This window comes from Mugil cephalus, chromosome 15 (genome assembly GCF_022458985.1).
Source record: "Mugil cephalus isolate CIBA_MC_2020 chromosome 15, CIBA_Mcephalus_1.1, whole genome shotgun sequence".
In the NCBI taxonomy this organism is placed as follows: Eukaryota; Metazoa; Chordata; class Actinopteri; order Mugiliformes; family Mugilidae; genus Mugil; species Mugil cephalus.
In genome coordinates this window covers 11,272,734-11,289,544 of record NC_061784.1, presented here as the reverse complement: position 1 = coordinate 11,289,544, position 16,811 = coordinate 11,272,734, and the positions used below count along the sequence as shown (strand labels likewise).

At 43.2% G+C, this 16,811-nt stretch overlaps 1 protein-coding gene across 1 annotated transcript in view; it reads right to left on the bottom strand.

The window, feature by feature from the left end:
• Positions 1-9,077, bottom strand: part of mtnr1bb (melatonin receptor 1Bb) — a 36,759-nt gene extending 27,682 nt beyond the window's left edge. Inside the window, exon 1 of the mRNA XM_047606513.1 lies at positions 7,909-9,077. Coding sequence (XP_047462469.1) covers positions 7,909-8,116 — 208 coding nt within the window. The 5' untranslated portion in view covers positions 8,117-9,077. The remainder of the gene's footprint in view (positions 1-7,908) is intronic.
• Between the last annotated feature and the right edge of the window lie 7,734 nt (positions 9,078-16,811).

Below are 16,811 nucleotides of genomic sequence, written 5' to 3'. Positions count from 1 at the left end.
CATTTCATCTGTTCTGTGAACCCTCTCTGCCTGCTTTTCTGCGTCTCCTCTGTTACGCACATAAAAAAAGGTTCCAATAGGGTTGTTGGGTGAAGGGTGAGAGCCTGCCTTCAGCTGTCTAGTTTGGGAAAGTTTTTTTTTTTTTTTTTCTAACCACGCACCACAAAGCTGAGAAAGGTCCTCAGGATTAAAGAAAATGTGATTGATCTGACAACTTGTTCAGCTTAAAGAAAATGTGATTGATCTGACAACCTGTTCAGCTTCTGTTTTGATTTTAATGAATTAAAATCAAACACCCGAGTGCCCCCGTGGCAAAAAGAAAAACCTTGGGTCGAGAGCATAAATTATACTAGAAACAAGGACGAGCCAAAGATATGAGGATGCCTCGTGGTTCACAGTGGAAATGAAGGGCATTACAAAGCATCTGCCAGAATATTAAAGTTCATTCTAGAACTTAAGAGTTGAGAGGATCTGAATCAGGGTTAAACATGCCCATTCTGCAATGCCCAGAGTACCTGCTTAAGTGAAGCAGGAATAATAAAGCTCCTACAAGCGTAGAGGCCAGTTAAAAAAGAATACGTTTCATAAATTTACATGGCCGTTATTTCATCGTCCTGAAATAACTCTGCACTCCAACCTAACATTACACGATCCGATAAGTACCAGAACGTCAAAATGAATAATGCCTCATTGTGACAAATGCGCAAAGTGGTTCTGCGCGCAGTGGAGTGTCTAACCTGACAGAAGATGACGTTCCTTTCCTCCACTTTATTGATGTCCTTGAATTTATCCTCTAGAAAACGATGATAAAGATGGTCCAAGGCGAATGGCATTTTCAAAAGCACTGGCCACATCGATTCCGGCTTTGTTTGTCTTTCCCAGCACTTACTTGAACCACTTGCTGTTTTGCTCCGTCAACAATATTGCTTCAACGTGACTGAAATCCCAACTTAAACGCGTGGTAAATAAAATGATCTGAGACGATAATGCGCTTTAACGTGCACCAAACCATCAATCACCTGCTTTTCGTGAGGGTTCTTCCTGCTGCGGAGCATCGAACCTCCCAGAAACATATCAACAAACAAATCTGAACTTTATTGACAGCGCCGACTTGACTGGAGGGGAAAATATAACAATGAGAGTGTAAGATGAATGGCATTTTTAGCAGCGCTGCCCACATAAAGTCTGACTTCATTCATCTTTTCAAACACTCGTTTAAAGTACTCACTGTTTTGCTGCCGCCATTTTTCTGGGCCCTGTGTATTGTCACGCTCTGCATGTGGCCAACAGGCACAGAATGAATGTGTACATTCGGATCGAGTGATAGCGTGGTGGTTGTTAAGAGCTAGGATCGTCCTTAGATGGAAGTAAGTAAATCACTGACTACGATTGTCTACGGACAGTTTTTCTTCAACCTGACTGAAATAATTCTTATGAGAGTTTCCAACTTAACGCTTTACGTGAACCCCAAATCCAACGATCAAATTAGCCCCAGCACATCAAAAAGAATAATAATGCTTTAGTGGTTCTGCCCACAATGGATGTCAAATCTGCCAAAAATATATCATAAGAAGTGGCCAATACGCAGAGAAAGAGTGTATGTGAAGTGTTAACGTGGCTGTTAGACGCTAAGATTGTCCTCTTCAATAGATAATCAATAGGCTGCACTCATGCATGTGTAGATACAAGTGACTTAATCACTGTCTACAATAAACATGGACAGTGTTTCTACAACCTAACTGACGGATGAAATGAGAATCCGACTTAAACTGTTTACTGTTTCAGATCTTTTTCTTTAGTCTCTGTTAGTTTAAAGCTTTTGATAAGTGTGCGAAGTGGTTTTGCTCACTGCCGAGGATGAAACCTGCCAGAAATATAACAAACATAACTTTACTGAAAACACCGAAATTATTAAATAGGAAAAATACAAAGCAGCCTGCGTAGCACTCAAAGGCTTGTTTTGAACAACTCGCTGCATGTTTCCGTCTCTCCCTGTAGCTCAGTCACGCCACCTGATATGATGCGTATTGGATCACTCAACCCAGAGAGAAACAATGAAGTGTTCACGTGGTTATTCGGCGCTTTGATTTCCCCGTTCGTTGGATTACCTGCGGATTTTTTTTACACCACCGGCCGCAATCCGACAGAATATTCAAACACGCACAACTCGCCGTCCAAAAGCAGCCTCTGATCTGGCCCGCAGCATGAAAGGGATAGTTTATCAGATGTAAATATTCTAATATTTTATCTGTTTAAAATTAATCTTGAGTTGTCATCACTCATAAGTTATTATTCTGTTATGTTACTGCTCTCGTCCGCTTTAGATCAGATTGTGCTGAATGTAGCCCCCCAAACTAAAATGAGTTTGACACCCCTGTCCTAACCGGTCGGGCTGGATCGCCCATTATCATATCAATTTTACATCGCTTATTCTGATTATTAAAGGAACAGACAGTGTCTTCCTGTCACTTTGAAATACATAACTGGCGTGAAAGTAGTTTCTGCATCATAAAGCAAAGCAAAGACGTGAACTATTTTAGCAGAAACCCGACAAATGAAAGGTGAATGCAATTTGCGCTGCATTGTTATGTTAATGTGAATAAAGTTTTCCAATTGCGGTAAAAAGTTTCTCATTATATCGAGAAACTTTTTGGCTTAAGTCAAGCTGACACTTATCAAACAAATCTCCCGCCAATGTTCAACAGGAATGCTTTCCCTTCGTCTGTGCACAAAGAGGAGATATGTCAGTCTTTATTCTGTTAAATTTGCCGTGTGTCGTAGCTGTTAATAGCCCTTTGGTCAGACTGACAGTTAATGTACATCTGGTGGAAGTGATGGGTACAGGCAGGGCAGCTGGAGTGGTGTTAGTATTCAGAGAGACTGTCTGCAACAGTCTGCCAGCAGTGGTAGGTCCTGTCAAAATGTCTTTGAGCAAGACACAGAAATCCCCCATACTTATTCACTGGGAGACACTGTGGATTAACGTGTCAGCTGAATGCCGAAAATGTAAAGATTTGAAATGTAGACTTAGGAACTGTCCAACAACCGAAAAAGCTGAGGTTGTCCGTTAACAGCTCCTCTCGCCGCCTAACTTTTCTTCTGTCACTCACATACACACATTTGCGAACCTTTGAGGACAACCCCTGAAGACGTACAATGTACTCAAACCCATTTGTGGTCTCTAATCGCAAGCAGAAAAGAAAAGAAAAGAAAAACCTTTTCAGTTGTCAGGGCCGGGTTCAGTGGCTCCATGAACCAAAGCTGTCATCACAAGTGTCTGGGCTTCCAAAAGTTGCTCCTCACAAGAACAATTTGGCAGCTCAGACATAGACACTCACTGTCTCCCGGTATTCATATTTCAATCACGTTCTCTTATTTTATCAATGAAAAAGCTGCGGCTGACTAAATACAACTGCACGGAGCGGCAGCGCTAAAAGGAGGGCAGGGACGTCCAGATCCTCGTCCGTGGCTGCCAGATCCACCGCTTCGCGGGGGTGGGGGCCAAATGTTTTTCGGGGTGGCAATCAGACAGAGAGGAGGACAGTATGCCAAGTTCAAACTGGCATTCTTGGTAGTTAGAGCTTAACAGGGTTTGTCTGGGAGTCAGAACTCCCAAGAATCTAAAGGACAAAGTGAGCTCTCTAAGGTATTGTATCCGCAGTGTTCTAGCTGAAAGCAAAAACTAGAACTGTGAAGCCTACAGCTACCAGTAGCCCCTTCTTCCCATTTAAATATATTTATTAAATTCAGTGAAATAGTGAGGAATCTAAAGTGCACCCATGTCTAATAGCAGCAAAATCTGATAATAAAGTTATTTTTAAGTTTATTATGAGTCTATTATTATTATTATTATTATGAGTAACTATGAGTCTTATGAGTAGTTAAAAAAAGGTCTCATGAGTTTTTAAAATGAAAGGTTTTTTATTGGAAGTGTTTTATTGTTTAAATACCCATGAATGCTCCAGAGATATTTTATTGAATTCAAGTTGAGAGACATACTTGGCCAGAAAATAGAGCTGTTGAAAAATATCTCCCATGCCAAGCCTCTTAAGGCTGGAAGTTATTTCTCCTTTCAATATTTCAGTGTACAAACCTGCATTAATACTGCTATAAATACGTTTTCCCCCTATACACGTTGAGTTTGTACGACCCCATTTCCGCGTTTTACAGCCTCTCTGTGTCACCCTTGACATTATGCGGTCCCTGTGGTGGGTTCTGTCCAGGTCCACGCCAAATACGCTGGATCCCATCTCATCCAAAATATTTATTTGGGGGTCATCTGAGCAAAGAGTGTCCTGCCAATATCCATCAGCCCCACAACTGTAGAGTTTACCTTTATGAAACGTCCTTCACAGCTGCCTGGGTAGCGACCAAAGTTTTCACAGAAGATCCTTGGGCCAAACCTGAATCGCTTGTCCATCTGTTTCTCGAAGCGAGGTTGCATAAATTACGCATGATGCGCCCCCCCCTTCTTTTTTTTTTTGAGGACAGCCAATACACTTTTATAGGCAGAAGCTATAACTTTGAACCACTGGTACACCTGTGTTTCTGCTCTTTTTTTAAAAAACTGAAATAGCAAAATGACCAGATGTCTGCCTGAGACAAGACTGTTCCAGGCTTGGATGACCATGGATGTAAGCCAGTGAGTAATCTCAGGAGTGGGCCAGCTAGCTGCAGAGATAGTCTCATGTGGCCAAATCTATTTTTTTTTAAAAAAAGAAAACTTATTTCAGTGAAACACCAAACCTTTTAAGTGAACACAGCACAGATTTTTCTCCTTTGGGTGGTACTCGTCTGTCATGGCTTCTGATTTGTCCTTGATAACATGTGCAAAGCAAGAATTCAAAGATTCATTGGTTCATTGATGCTTGAATGGAACAATACTTGTGCTTTGACTTGTGGCAATTACTTAATACAGACAGGAGCACCGAGAGTGATTTCAGCACCATGGACAGAGGTAGTCTGAAAGGAGCTGCATGTGGAACTCTGGGTTAAGAGTGATTTCTTTTTTCAATCTTCAATCTTAAGTAAGGAATGTTGTTAAGCATGATTTTTATTACAGGCAGAATGCTTTAGAGAAAGTAGCTGGAGAGGCAATGAGAGGTAGTGGTGGTGGGGGGGATATGATGTAAATAAAGTCTCTTTGAAGAGACTCTCTGTAATGTGTGATCCTGTCTAACTCTCTTTGAAGGTTTTCAACACCTAAGCGCCTTCAAAACAAATCTCTGGAGACAAAAACCTCTGCCCCACTCAAGTGCACACACTCACACCCAAAAACTCGGCATCGCAACAGCATTTGCACATTTACTGTACTGTTTTTTGTCTCTTGAATATGCTTTATGTGTTTTTTTTGCCCGCCAGGATTTTGAATCAAAACTTCTCTTTTTAGGAGACTTATCTCAGGGGACAAATGCCTCTAATGACTCATGGATGCAGGTTCCTTCATATACAATAGAACGTGATGAGCGAGGAAGTCCTTCAAATTATGCACTGAGGTCTGAGACGAAACCGCTTTGATTTGTTTGACTCGCAGATATCCCGATGCAGGTTCAGCTTCTGAATAGGAATGGTGCCTGCATTATGCCATTTACTAGGAAATAAAGCAGAGCCACTAACCGCTCACCGACTTAGATAACTTATTACATCTCTGCGCTCAGTTTCAGGCTAGTGTGAAATTATAGTGTGACAACAGCAGTGAGTAATCAGAAGCTGCCCTCTGCTCTGGCTGGGAACGTTAATACGCTCCTTTCAAATCAGGTGTTTTCTCATCTAAACATCTAAACTGTTGAGTGGGTTATTTCAGTCTATAGTAGGCATCCCTCGAGTTCACGACTGTGGGCTCAGTGTGGCTTCTGAACTGCTGAGTGGGCTGTTTGAGTTGAGGAGGGATCAGCTTTGTGGCAGGGAAATGCACCATGTGAACGGCAAAAAAAAAAAAAAAGCACACACAATGTATATTTTAGTGACACCTTTTCCAGATATGTGGGAAGATGTAGGGGAGGAGAATTTTTAACCGAGCTGTAAAAAATCTTTTTTTTCTTTGCTGTAGACATGCGAGATTCACGTAGGACATCAATCATCCCATTTTCTTTTAATGATCTCTCTGTAGGACCACTGGATTGGAGGCACTCGCTATCCCTGTCCTGCACATCTTACATTTTATTAAAGGTTTTATCGAGAGTAAAAGCAGAGATTAATATGTTAAACATGCTCTTTGGTTAAAACATAATGAGCCGCAATCTCTATGTCATTCGTTCAAGTAGTGGGAAGACTTCTGTCTGATTACTTTAAATCCTCTGAATGCAGCTCTCTTTACGCCGTCACCGTGCAAGCAGTTTAATAAGATAACAATTTAAGCGATATCTGTAGGTCGGCTGAAATCACACTTTGCATATTGGCCCTGCTTTACAAGAGACTTAATCAGTTCTTAGCATTTTTGAGTTCCTGTTCTTGGAGGCCTCGATAAATAAATACCCTAAGAGACCTAATTTGGAGCAATGAAGTTGAACCTTTCCTAAACCTCAGCTGGAAAAAAATCCATATTAGAGTGCTGAATCTGGGAGTCTGGGGACAGGGCTGCATTCAAGTTGGCAGGCTGAAATAAAATATGCTCAAATATAATCATAACGCTAAAAATAAGGTTTCCCAAATTCAAGGAAATATTCATTATGTCTCTAAATGAAAGGACATAGTTGCTTTGAACAATCCTAAGGGTATGTTTCCTGTTGACTAATAATTAGAAAATATTCCTGGTTACTTCCTAGTGGCTTAAAAAATAGTTGCTGATTAACGGAATATGCAAATAAATGCATATTCCCCGTCCTAATTGTTGCCGGATAAGCACAAAATAGCCAGTCAGCAGCAGTGTGGCCGACTTAACTGCATAAAAGCCATTTTGACAAGTTGTCAGTCTTGCGTTTGTTCTCACGCATTATTTAGAATCGATTACTTTCATGAATAATGAGATGTGTTCATTTCCACTCGACAAAAAGTGTGTGTGGATTTTTAAAGGGAAGAGAGCCAAGCAATCACAAATTAAGCATTCTTGAAATTCAATCATTTTCAACGACCATTGACATTTTTTTTTCTTTACCTGGAGCACAGTGAAAGAGCACTCCCATGCTTTATGATTAAGGCATTATGCTTCACCACACGCGGGGGGGGGGGGCTCCGTGGTAATTTTTACTCATTCACGTAAGAATGCATTCATCAACACCACGGTCAGGTTTTCCATAGGATTCACCTGTGCTTATCAATGAGCTCTGTCTTTGTGACTCAGACTCGGGGTAAAGAATGCATAAACGAGAGAGCAAAGTGAGGTGCCACTGCCACGGTAGTTTTACCAGCGCAACGCATTAATCAAGCTGTCATGTCATAGAAAGTTGCTAAGACGTACGTGGCTGGCGGTGGCTTTGACGTGCCATTACTCATCAGGGGATGGGTTGAATCCATGTGCCTGCTATCACCGTGCTCATTAGCTGCTCCATGCCCTGTCCTTTCAGCAAACCTTGAATCCTCCGGATAATCTAGCCTGCTGTGTCACAGCCTTTGTGTTTAATTTGTGAGCACATAAGTAGGTTGACACCTTGCTCCAAAATCTTTTGACAAAATGCACAGTGACTGCAGTGGTTCTGGCAAGTGGGTCCCCTGATGACAGTGACATTATGGGGCAAAGTGCTTCCAGAGGTTTGTGGGCCATGCACTAAAAGCACACAAGCAGCTTACAAGAAGATTTAAAACTAGTATTCACTCCAGAGATTTCAAACACAGCCCTACAGTGTGTAGACCAACCCTTCATTGTAATGCAAATTCCTGGTGCTATAATGAAAGTTCTTGCATGTAGGTGAAGAGAGTGGTCACTCTTCTTCCAGCTCCTAATAAATCCAACTACTGCATGAGAGGTCTTACCAGAGTTCCTCAGCTTGCGGTTCCTGAACACCGAGATGATCACCAGCAGGTTCCCCAGCACATCCACTACCGTGGTGAAGATCAAAACACTGGCCAGGATAGCTATGACCCAGGCGGGGCGGTCGCTGCCTTCCGTGGCCAGGGTGCGTTCTAGCTGCCCCAGCCGTGGCTCTGTCCGGTTCTTTATGAGCGCTAATGGGTCCGGCATCACTGGCCCACAGCCCGAGCTGTTTCCGAGAACCAGCTGTGGTTTAAGTCCCGCAGGTACCGACGGTACCGGTGTGTCCTAAATGAAACATGGAGCGCACCTGCCCCGAGTTCCACGAGTGCGCAGGTGATGCCTACTACTTAAAGGCGACGGGGATTACTCGATGTATGTTGTGATCACGTGTGACATTGATAAAGTTGCGCTGACTCTCGCCTCGCTCTTTTTTTAATCTTCGCACAAAAGTCATCCGTCCATGTTCCACCCGAAGCTGGGACACGCGGCGCCACACCTCCTCTAATGTGAGGAATGTAAATTTGTGTTTCGAAAATGTGTCAGAAAAGGAGGTCCAGTCCACTCGCGTTGGACGTCTCCGTCCTCTTCAAGTGTCCTGCTGCCGGGCATCTCTAAACTCTAAACCTTCAGCCCGCAGGCGCCCGCCTTGGAAAAACAGGCGACTGCTTCTTTCTAAAAGAACGAAAGAAAACGTCAAACCATCGCGCCGCCTCTGGAATCTTTCAGGTTTAATTTGCAATTCTCTGAACGAACCGAGGGAGCGAACTGTCTTCCCTAACCGCTTGTGATGTCCTTGCCATGCTCCGAACTGCGACGCAACGGGCGCCGTGTGCGTGGCGTGGCCAGTCGAGGCGGCACCGTGGCAAATATCACACAGGAGCCGTCAGTCAGACACAAATCAGGACGCGGAGAGAGACTCTGCTTCACAGACAACGCGGGTGCCTCCGACCGGGCTTTAAGCGCTTCTCCATTTCGCCCTCCTCCAGCTGGCTTTGACGTGCTCGCCTCATCCCCTGCTATGCCGAGGTGTGCGTGATAACAAAGATTCCCCCTCAGTCTTTCTCCTGCCTATTCCCAACGTGACCTCCCTGAATCTGTCTTTGATCTCTGCACAATGCTCGGAGGTGCTGCAAGTGTGCACGCAGCGGAGATACGGCACGGGAAGTCCTATTCTGCGCACTGTGACTTATGTGAAGCATTGGTCACGGTTTGAGTGAGGGGACATTTTGAAAGTGCAGAAGCCAAAAAGGCAAAAAGGCAAAAAAAAAAAGAGGGGGGGGGGTCATGCAGTGGCTTTACCTCTGAAGTTAAACATGAGCAAGTAGAAACATGATATTTTGATATTTTGGGTTTATTAAAATCTGCCTGTGTTTGTACGTTTGCCGTTTTCACAAATGAACAAAATGGCAATCACGAAAAAACAGCACTGTTGAAGTATTTCACTTGCAGATACATTCCACTATCGATTGAAACCTTTAGCAGTGCCCTCATGCCTCCACCAGGGTGCCATTTTTGGACACTGGACTATGATTCACTTTCTGCCCAGAGCACTCAGAGCAAGTGGAGGTGGCAGTTTAATCCCCATCTTCCTTAACGCGGCTAACCGGTGGCAACAGAGCAGTAAAACTCTCCATCAGATCCAGTGGATTTATATGTCATCAATACTGTCAGTGTCAGTGGTGACACATTGAGGCCAGCTTCGTTTCCCACCCTGCTTTAACTCTTCGGTGCTGGGCGTGTGGCTGCAGCGGATGCCCTCAAGCGCAGCACTAGGAACAGATTAGAGCAGCCCAGTGTCAGCCTCAAAGAGCTGGTGGTGCGTTGCACGTGCCTGATGTGATGACCAGGAGACCGACAGTCCTGGCTGTGAGGTCAACCAGATAGACACAGATATGCACTCTGTGGAGCACAGCGGCGCGGGCAGGGTGGCCGAATTGCTGCACGGCAATATCACACATAAGGAAAGTCAATGGCCATTGCAGTACAGATGACTGAACATGGATCTGCTAATTTAAAATTGCGATTCCCTGATAATATTGCGCTGATTATGGCGGTCACGCTTCACAGGCTTCTCCAGCGGCTCTGGTTTCCTGTTCTGTCAAGAGGCGTGTGAGATTCAAAGCACAAATGGAAAGACGCGTGTAAGATGTCCTGACAAAGCCGGCCACATTCATTGTGGTGCAGCAACGTCCTCTAAAAGAACCAGTAAGTCGTCCCATATGGCCGTGTTCTCTGCGCTGTTCTCTACACTACAACAGGCTTTATTAATATTGATAACAAGGTCCTGGCTAACTTGAGCCGTTGTTCCACAGAGAGATCTGTTGGAATCACAGATGGTGCAACCAAAACAAATGTCTGGAGAACAGGGTGTGAAGAAAACATGGGGACATTTGCCAGGCGATACTATGGGCACCAATCTGCTTTCTGCAAGTCTGTGAAAATAGCATAGCTGTGTACTGCAGTAAGGGGCATCTTTTAGAATCTAATCCTAAAGCAACACAGGCCATTCATTAAAAGCCAGCTGAATAAAGCGTGTGTATAGATGAGTGTTGAAATTCTGATGAAATGAAATATATATAAGATGAAGATACAGAGGGATTTTGTACAGACATTCATGGTCCTCAGGGCATTATTTTTGTGGCGATGCCCTTATTTTAATCTTGTCAAATATTTCCATATAATTGGAGATGGATGGGCATGGAATTTTGCTTTAATCGTTAATGATTATTTTATATGATCATCAGAAGTTCTTGTTGCGTAATACTCTGCCTGGCCAAGAAAAGCATCAGCACCATTCACTGTAGCATTGTTTTGATGAGCTTCTGCAATGTCACAAGATTTATTTTCATCCACTGTTGCATTAAATTCTCTCCAAGATCTTGTATTGATGATGGGAGAGTCTACCATTGAGCAAAGCCTTCTCCAGCAGAAAAATCCATGTGTGAAAATGATGTATCGTGATCCGTGAACCACAATGAATCCTGACATTGTTGTCTTGGAATATGCCCATGCCATCAGGGAAGAAATAATCCATTGATGTAATAACCTGGCCATTGATATATTCAGGTAGTCAGCTGACCTCATTCTTTTTTGGGCGTAATGTTGCTTAACCTAGACCTGAGAAACTGCAGCAACTCCAGATCATAGCACTGCCCCCACAGGCTTGTACAGTAGACACTAGACATAATGGGGGCATCACTTCATCTGCCTCTCTTCGACCAGGGTAAATCTGGACTCATCAGACCACATGACCATGATTATTAGTTTTCTTAAAGCTACACAGATGTTCAGTCCCAATCCCTTGCGTTCCCTTCTCAGTCAGTGCTTTTATATGTACAGCTTAATCGAGCTACGCTCGAAATTCAACTTTCTGAATGCGGTCCTTGTCCCAGTAGTGTACGTGCAATGGAGAAAATCGAATAACTGACAGGAACATCCTCCTCCTTCACAATAGGTGGTGATATGTGCCTTGTCAGTGGGTTAATACGGCCCCATTTCCAGTTGACCTATTGCCTCATATAGTAAACAATTCAAACAACAACCAGACAGATAATAGTACAGCTTTTTTTAATCTTGTATGTATTGTGCAGATAAGAAGTGCGCTGTCTCTCAGGTGGTTCTTCTACCGGCTCTGTTTACCTTCTTCTTCTGTGACCGGCTTTCTTGGATGTCTTTGTTCCAGGCTCATACACCAGCGCAGTGGTTGTGGCGCATGTGTTGTCAAGTTAAAAGTCCGATTGAGCGTATACATACTGGAGAAAATCGATTTCCAGTCGCATTATCTGGATGTCGTCAGATCGGGAGCGTACCTATGTTCCCCGGGTCCCTAACCCTAACCCTTTTTTAAAAAAAGGGTCCTATGTTCCCCGGTCACAAACAAAGCAGGGAACATAGGACCTGGGGAACATAGGGATGATCCCCTTCAGAAACTCTGTTGGGAGTAACGTGTTTACATGCGCTTCCATGCGCTTCCACTATCCTTCCAGTTTCTAATAATGTGTTTGACAGTTTTCGACACAATTTTAGTAGTTTCTGCTTCAATCTCCTTAGATGTTTTCTCTGGTTGATGCATGCCAATGATTTGACCCTTCTCAAACAGACTAACACCTTCTCCACAACCACAGGAGGTGTCTTTCCACATGATTGTTTAAGAAATGAGACCCATTGTATCAATTGGTGTTAAATAACTTGTTTCCAGCTGGAAGATAATCACCCATGCAATAAATAGGAGGCTGTTACCTATATGCTTAGTTAAATCCAGGTGGTGTCTTTCTTTGGCCAGTCAAAATAAAAGCAATATTTCTGAAACTTCGCCAGTGATGGGGAAATGCAAAAAAAAAAGTGTTTCCATTGAACATTTGCGACACATTTTTAAATCAGTACATCTGAAAAACCACCTCACAAGAGCCTAAAAATGTTATATTTCCCAGCATATTTGAGAGGTTTTTTGAAATGTGGCCATTTTCATTATTTTTTATTGCGATATTTAGATTTGTGGAAGAGGACTCTTTCATGCTAACCTCATAAGATCTCATTCTAAGCTAACAAAAACACAAGAATTATTTTTATTATTTTTGACCCACTGTGGGTTAATTTAGAGGATTATTTTATCTTATATTCAATTTGGTTAAAATCTTAATACTTAGTTAGATGCAATAATGATAATAAAAGCTATTTTCAGTTTGGAGGGTTTTTATTCCTGATGCTTTAAAGGCTTTGACTGTAATGGAAAACCACTCTGATAAATTTTCTGACCATATTTCAGCTGCAAAACGTGTATAATTACAGGTGCGATCAATTCTTTTTTATTACTTTAGCATCTGAAGAAGGCTTATTTGAAAATCAGAAGCATTTATCAATGGTAATCGCTCAACATATTGAACTGCAATGAATAAAAAAAGAGTTCTATGAAGGCTTCTTGTTATGTAAAAAGTATTGCAACTTCTTATATAACTAGAGTGAATAATTACTGAGAATATCATCAAACGCACATTTATTTTTTTCTGCCTTCTCATAAAATTTGGTGTAAATGCTTTAAAGCGCCGTGCTAAATTTAGGGGTAATATGTCTTAGGCCAGGAAACACATAAAGAGATTTCGGTATAATCTGTTTTTGGGATGTTGTGCCATTAGATTATCATTTTTTAGCCACAACATGGAAACTGGCACGGAAAGAAAGGCTTAAAAGAAAGTGGTAGATGCTGCTAGTGTTATTGTGGATAGTGATAAGGATAGTGTCTTTAATAGTGAGATATTTTTTTGGCTGAGGTTTCATTTTTCAAGTTTTTTTTTTTTCTCTTCTTTGGTCATACAATCTAGAGCATTATTATTACTCCTACGTTTGAGTCATCAGATAGACTGTAAAGGTTACTACCACAGGCGTTTCATGTCTGCACAGTTCAACAACAACCTAATAAAAATCTTACAGTAGCAACGTCAGCAAATGTTCATTCTGCTGGTGAGCATAACCACCCCCCCACCCCCTCCCCCCGATGATGATCAAAGCACAATGTAGAGCAGACCTCCCTCTTACCAAAATCAGATCTCAGCAATCTCAAGGGTTACGGCGTACCAGTTCCTCGGAGCTGGAGCAGATAAGAAGCTGAGCTCTGAGGCCCGTGATGCAGCCAAATTTCCTCCGCAGCACGTTTATCCATTATGCTGCCTCACCTCCGTTTGAAGCAGCGTTTCTTCGCGAGCTTACAACAAGCTGGGAGTTCAAAAGCGCAACACCGAAGGCCACTGTTAAATCAGCATGTCGGGGCTGAAGCCAAGACTTACGGAGGGTAAAATGAACGTATTCCAGAAAATGGGATTCAGTCTTTTCACTTCTCTTTATGTATTTTGCAGGAAGTGGCCATGAGAGAGGGAGAGCGTGTGTGTGTGTGTGTGTGTGTGTGTGTATGTGTGTGCGCCTTAGTAACCAAAGACATTTTCTTTGAGGCAATTATTGTATTTCAGTATCTTGTAAATGTGACATAATCCTGTGGCATTTATGCACTTTCATCACGTAAGAAAATCCAATAAAAGACGTGAAGTGAACGGTTAACTTCCCTGTCTCACGCATAGCAGTTTCGCAGGCATATGCCAGAGGATTGCCTTCGTAATAATCTCTTAAAACAGCCGTGCGGGGGAGGGAGGGGGGGGGGGGGGGGGGGGTGATAGGATAGGACTGGTACAGCCTCTTCTACACATATCTGAGGGCAGCCTTAAGATGCAATTTCATATCCCCATACATGTACGTGCATGTCACCTCCTCATAATCAATTTTACCCTTCTCTTGTCGCCTTGCCGTGGCCGTGCTTCAGTCTCATCCCAGTCATGAATTTAAAGGATCTGTAAATAATACATGACGGAATTGCTTCAGACACTGGCTGCCATTTGTAGCCATTACGAGTGTTTTGTGTGCGTGCGTGATGGTTCGTCACCAGAGACAGATGTTAGGCACGTAGATTAGGCAGGGTGTGTAATCCTGGTGTTACTGAGAGTGGCGTGGCTTTATAATCACCCCCACAGCTACCCCCTCGGTAAGCAAGAACTTCGGGAACGGTAATCTCTCCTACTTTTCCCACTTCTCCGCCGCGCTCTCGCCTTCCTTACGTGATCTACGCTTCAATCCCCTCCTCCTTTATGTAACATCCATTCATCCCTATGTCCATCCCTTTCCTGCTGTGTCTGGGCAGATCTGGAGGAGAGTCATTGTGAAAAATGGAGTAGAGAAGAAGCAGACGGAGGAGGGGGTGGGGGGGGGCGAAAAAAAATAATAATAATAAAAGCGGCGGGTGGAAAGAGGTTTTAAGTGGCTTAGCTGACTCTGTGGTGTAAATGCCAGATGGTCCAATGAAAAGCCAGCGGAGCTAAAGAGACTGGCAGATCCTCATCAGATTCGTCTGATGCGTGATGAATGAACACAGCAGTCACTATGTTTATCGCTCCGTGTCTTTTTTTTTTTGCTTGCACACACTCTCATCGTTTTTTTGCCTTTGGTTTGACCTGTCACCAGCACAGTCAGCATGCTTGAGATATATAAAACAAGCGGGTCGGTCATCAAACGAGCTTCCCTTATAGAGTGTGTGAGTTACCGGGACATGTTGCGTAATCCTTGTCAGAATAATTTAATAAACTCCGGATGAGGGCTGTGGTGGTTAGCACTGATGCCTCGCGGCAAAAAAAGGTCTGGATTCAGATCGGACTGGGGTCTCTCCGCGTGGAGTTTGCATGTTCTCCCTGTGTCCGTTCTCTCTGACTGCCCCCGAGAACCTGGGTGAATAAATTGCTTGCAGTGGTTCCCCTCTTCCCTCTGCAGGACTAATTCTACCTGTGGTTTGTTTTGTGCGATTTCGTTCTTGATTCTGTGAGTGCCGCACATCAAGCTGGAGGCAGGGGTAATGTTATGCAATGTTTTGGCCATGAGGGTAATGTCCTGTGGGTGATGACTCTTCTTTTTTTCTTTTTTTTTTTAACCTAAAAGGAAGACAGGATCAGCACAAACAAACACATAAATAAATGGGTGGATTCAGAGAAAGCTGACATGCCACCTGCTCCTTTCAGAGGCCCCTGGCCGTTATCACTTAAAAGGTGTTTAGCATATTATGCTAATTGATAAAAAACTAATTTTCTGTGTTGCCCTGTTGTGACAGGCAGGGGTAATAGAGGAAACATGAATTCAGGTGTTGGCGGCTGCATTAGGGAGCAACACAAACCGATTATTTTTCAGGCTGTAAAGTTGGTTATAGACGTTTTAAAATTGTCTCCCGCAGTGACAAGTCTCATCCGGTTTTATGAACGTTTTACGGAGCAATACATAAATTCTTCCTGGGCTGTGGAATAAAAAAACCAAAAAAAAACCCAAGAGATTCATCTCGCTATCGAGTTCTGCCTTGTACCTGTTTGAGTCTTTTGTGGTTCATGGTTCCTGCCGGGAGAGAACAGAACTGGAACAAGCCAGCCAGCATTTAACTATGAGCTATTTCCATCTATTGCACTGACACAACCTGGCATCCACTGAAAGATATATGAAGTGTTTGAGTCAAAAATGATATCCACACTTACTTACTTTCTGCAAAATGATGGCTGTCATGGAAATTCAGCTGCACACTTTCCAAAAAAATACATTTTAAAGGGGAAAAAAAAAAACACAAATTTAAGGTACCGTTTTTTCGCCTTCCTAACTACTTTCCTAATTTGTCATGCACGCTAGCACCAAATCCTGACTTGTCCCAGTCTCATGCATAAACAGCTCTTACACATTACATGCTAAAGAGTGGGTGAGTGTGTACTCAGATGTCAAACTATTCTGCCCCCCCCCCCCCCTGTGTAGCATTGCGCCTAAGAAGCACGCGCTATTTTAAGGGCAGGTATGTCAGGTATGTTGAGAAGTGTATGGAAAGAAAAAAACATCACACCTCTACTGTAGCCCACGGCAAATGACACACACCTACCCTCCCCTTAATTGGCCAAATTGTGTTGCATGTGACAGAAAAAAAAAAAGCAAACACAATCAGAGATGTGTCTGGTTGCCATGGAAATATTTTCTGGCAGATAGTCCGCCTGTCGGTGTTCGTACAAGGAGGGTTGGATGATAACAAGGACGAGGCTCGTGTGTGTTTCTACTGCGCGGGGGGGGCGGGAGGTTGAAATAATCAAAAACCACAACGGTTTCCGTGGCGTGTCTTCTTGTTAGCAGAGTTAGAGTGCAGTGCATAGTTATGGGGCGCAATGGCCGCCGCCTGCCTTCCCACCTTTTGTCACCAATCAAGAATTAATGAGTGGTCACCTTTGAGGATGAGGATAAAGCGATTAAGAAATGCCACCACCAGCAGACGCTCTAACATTTAGGTTGCTCTAATTTGGATCATGTGCAGATGTGAATGTTTTAGCAATCAAATGCTCTGGGCCCTGGA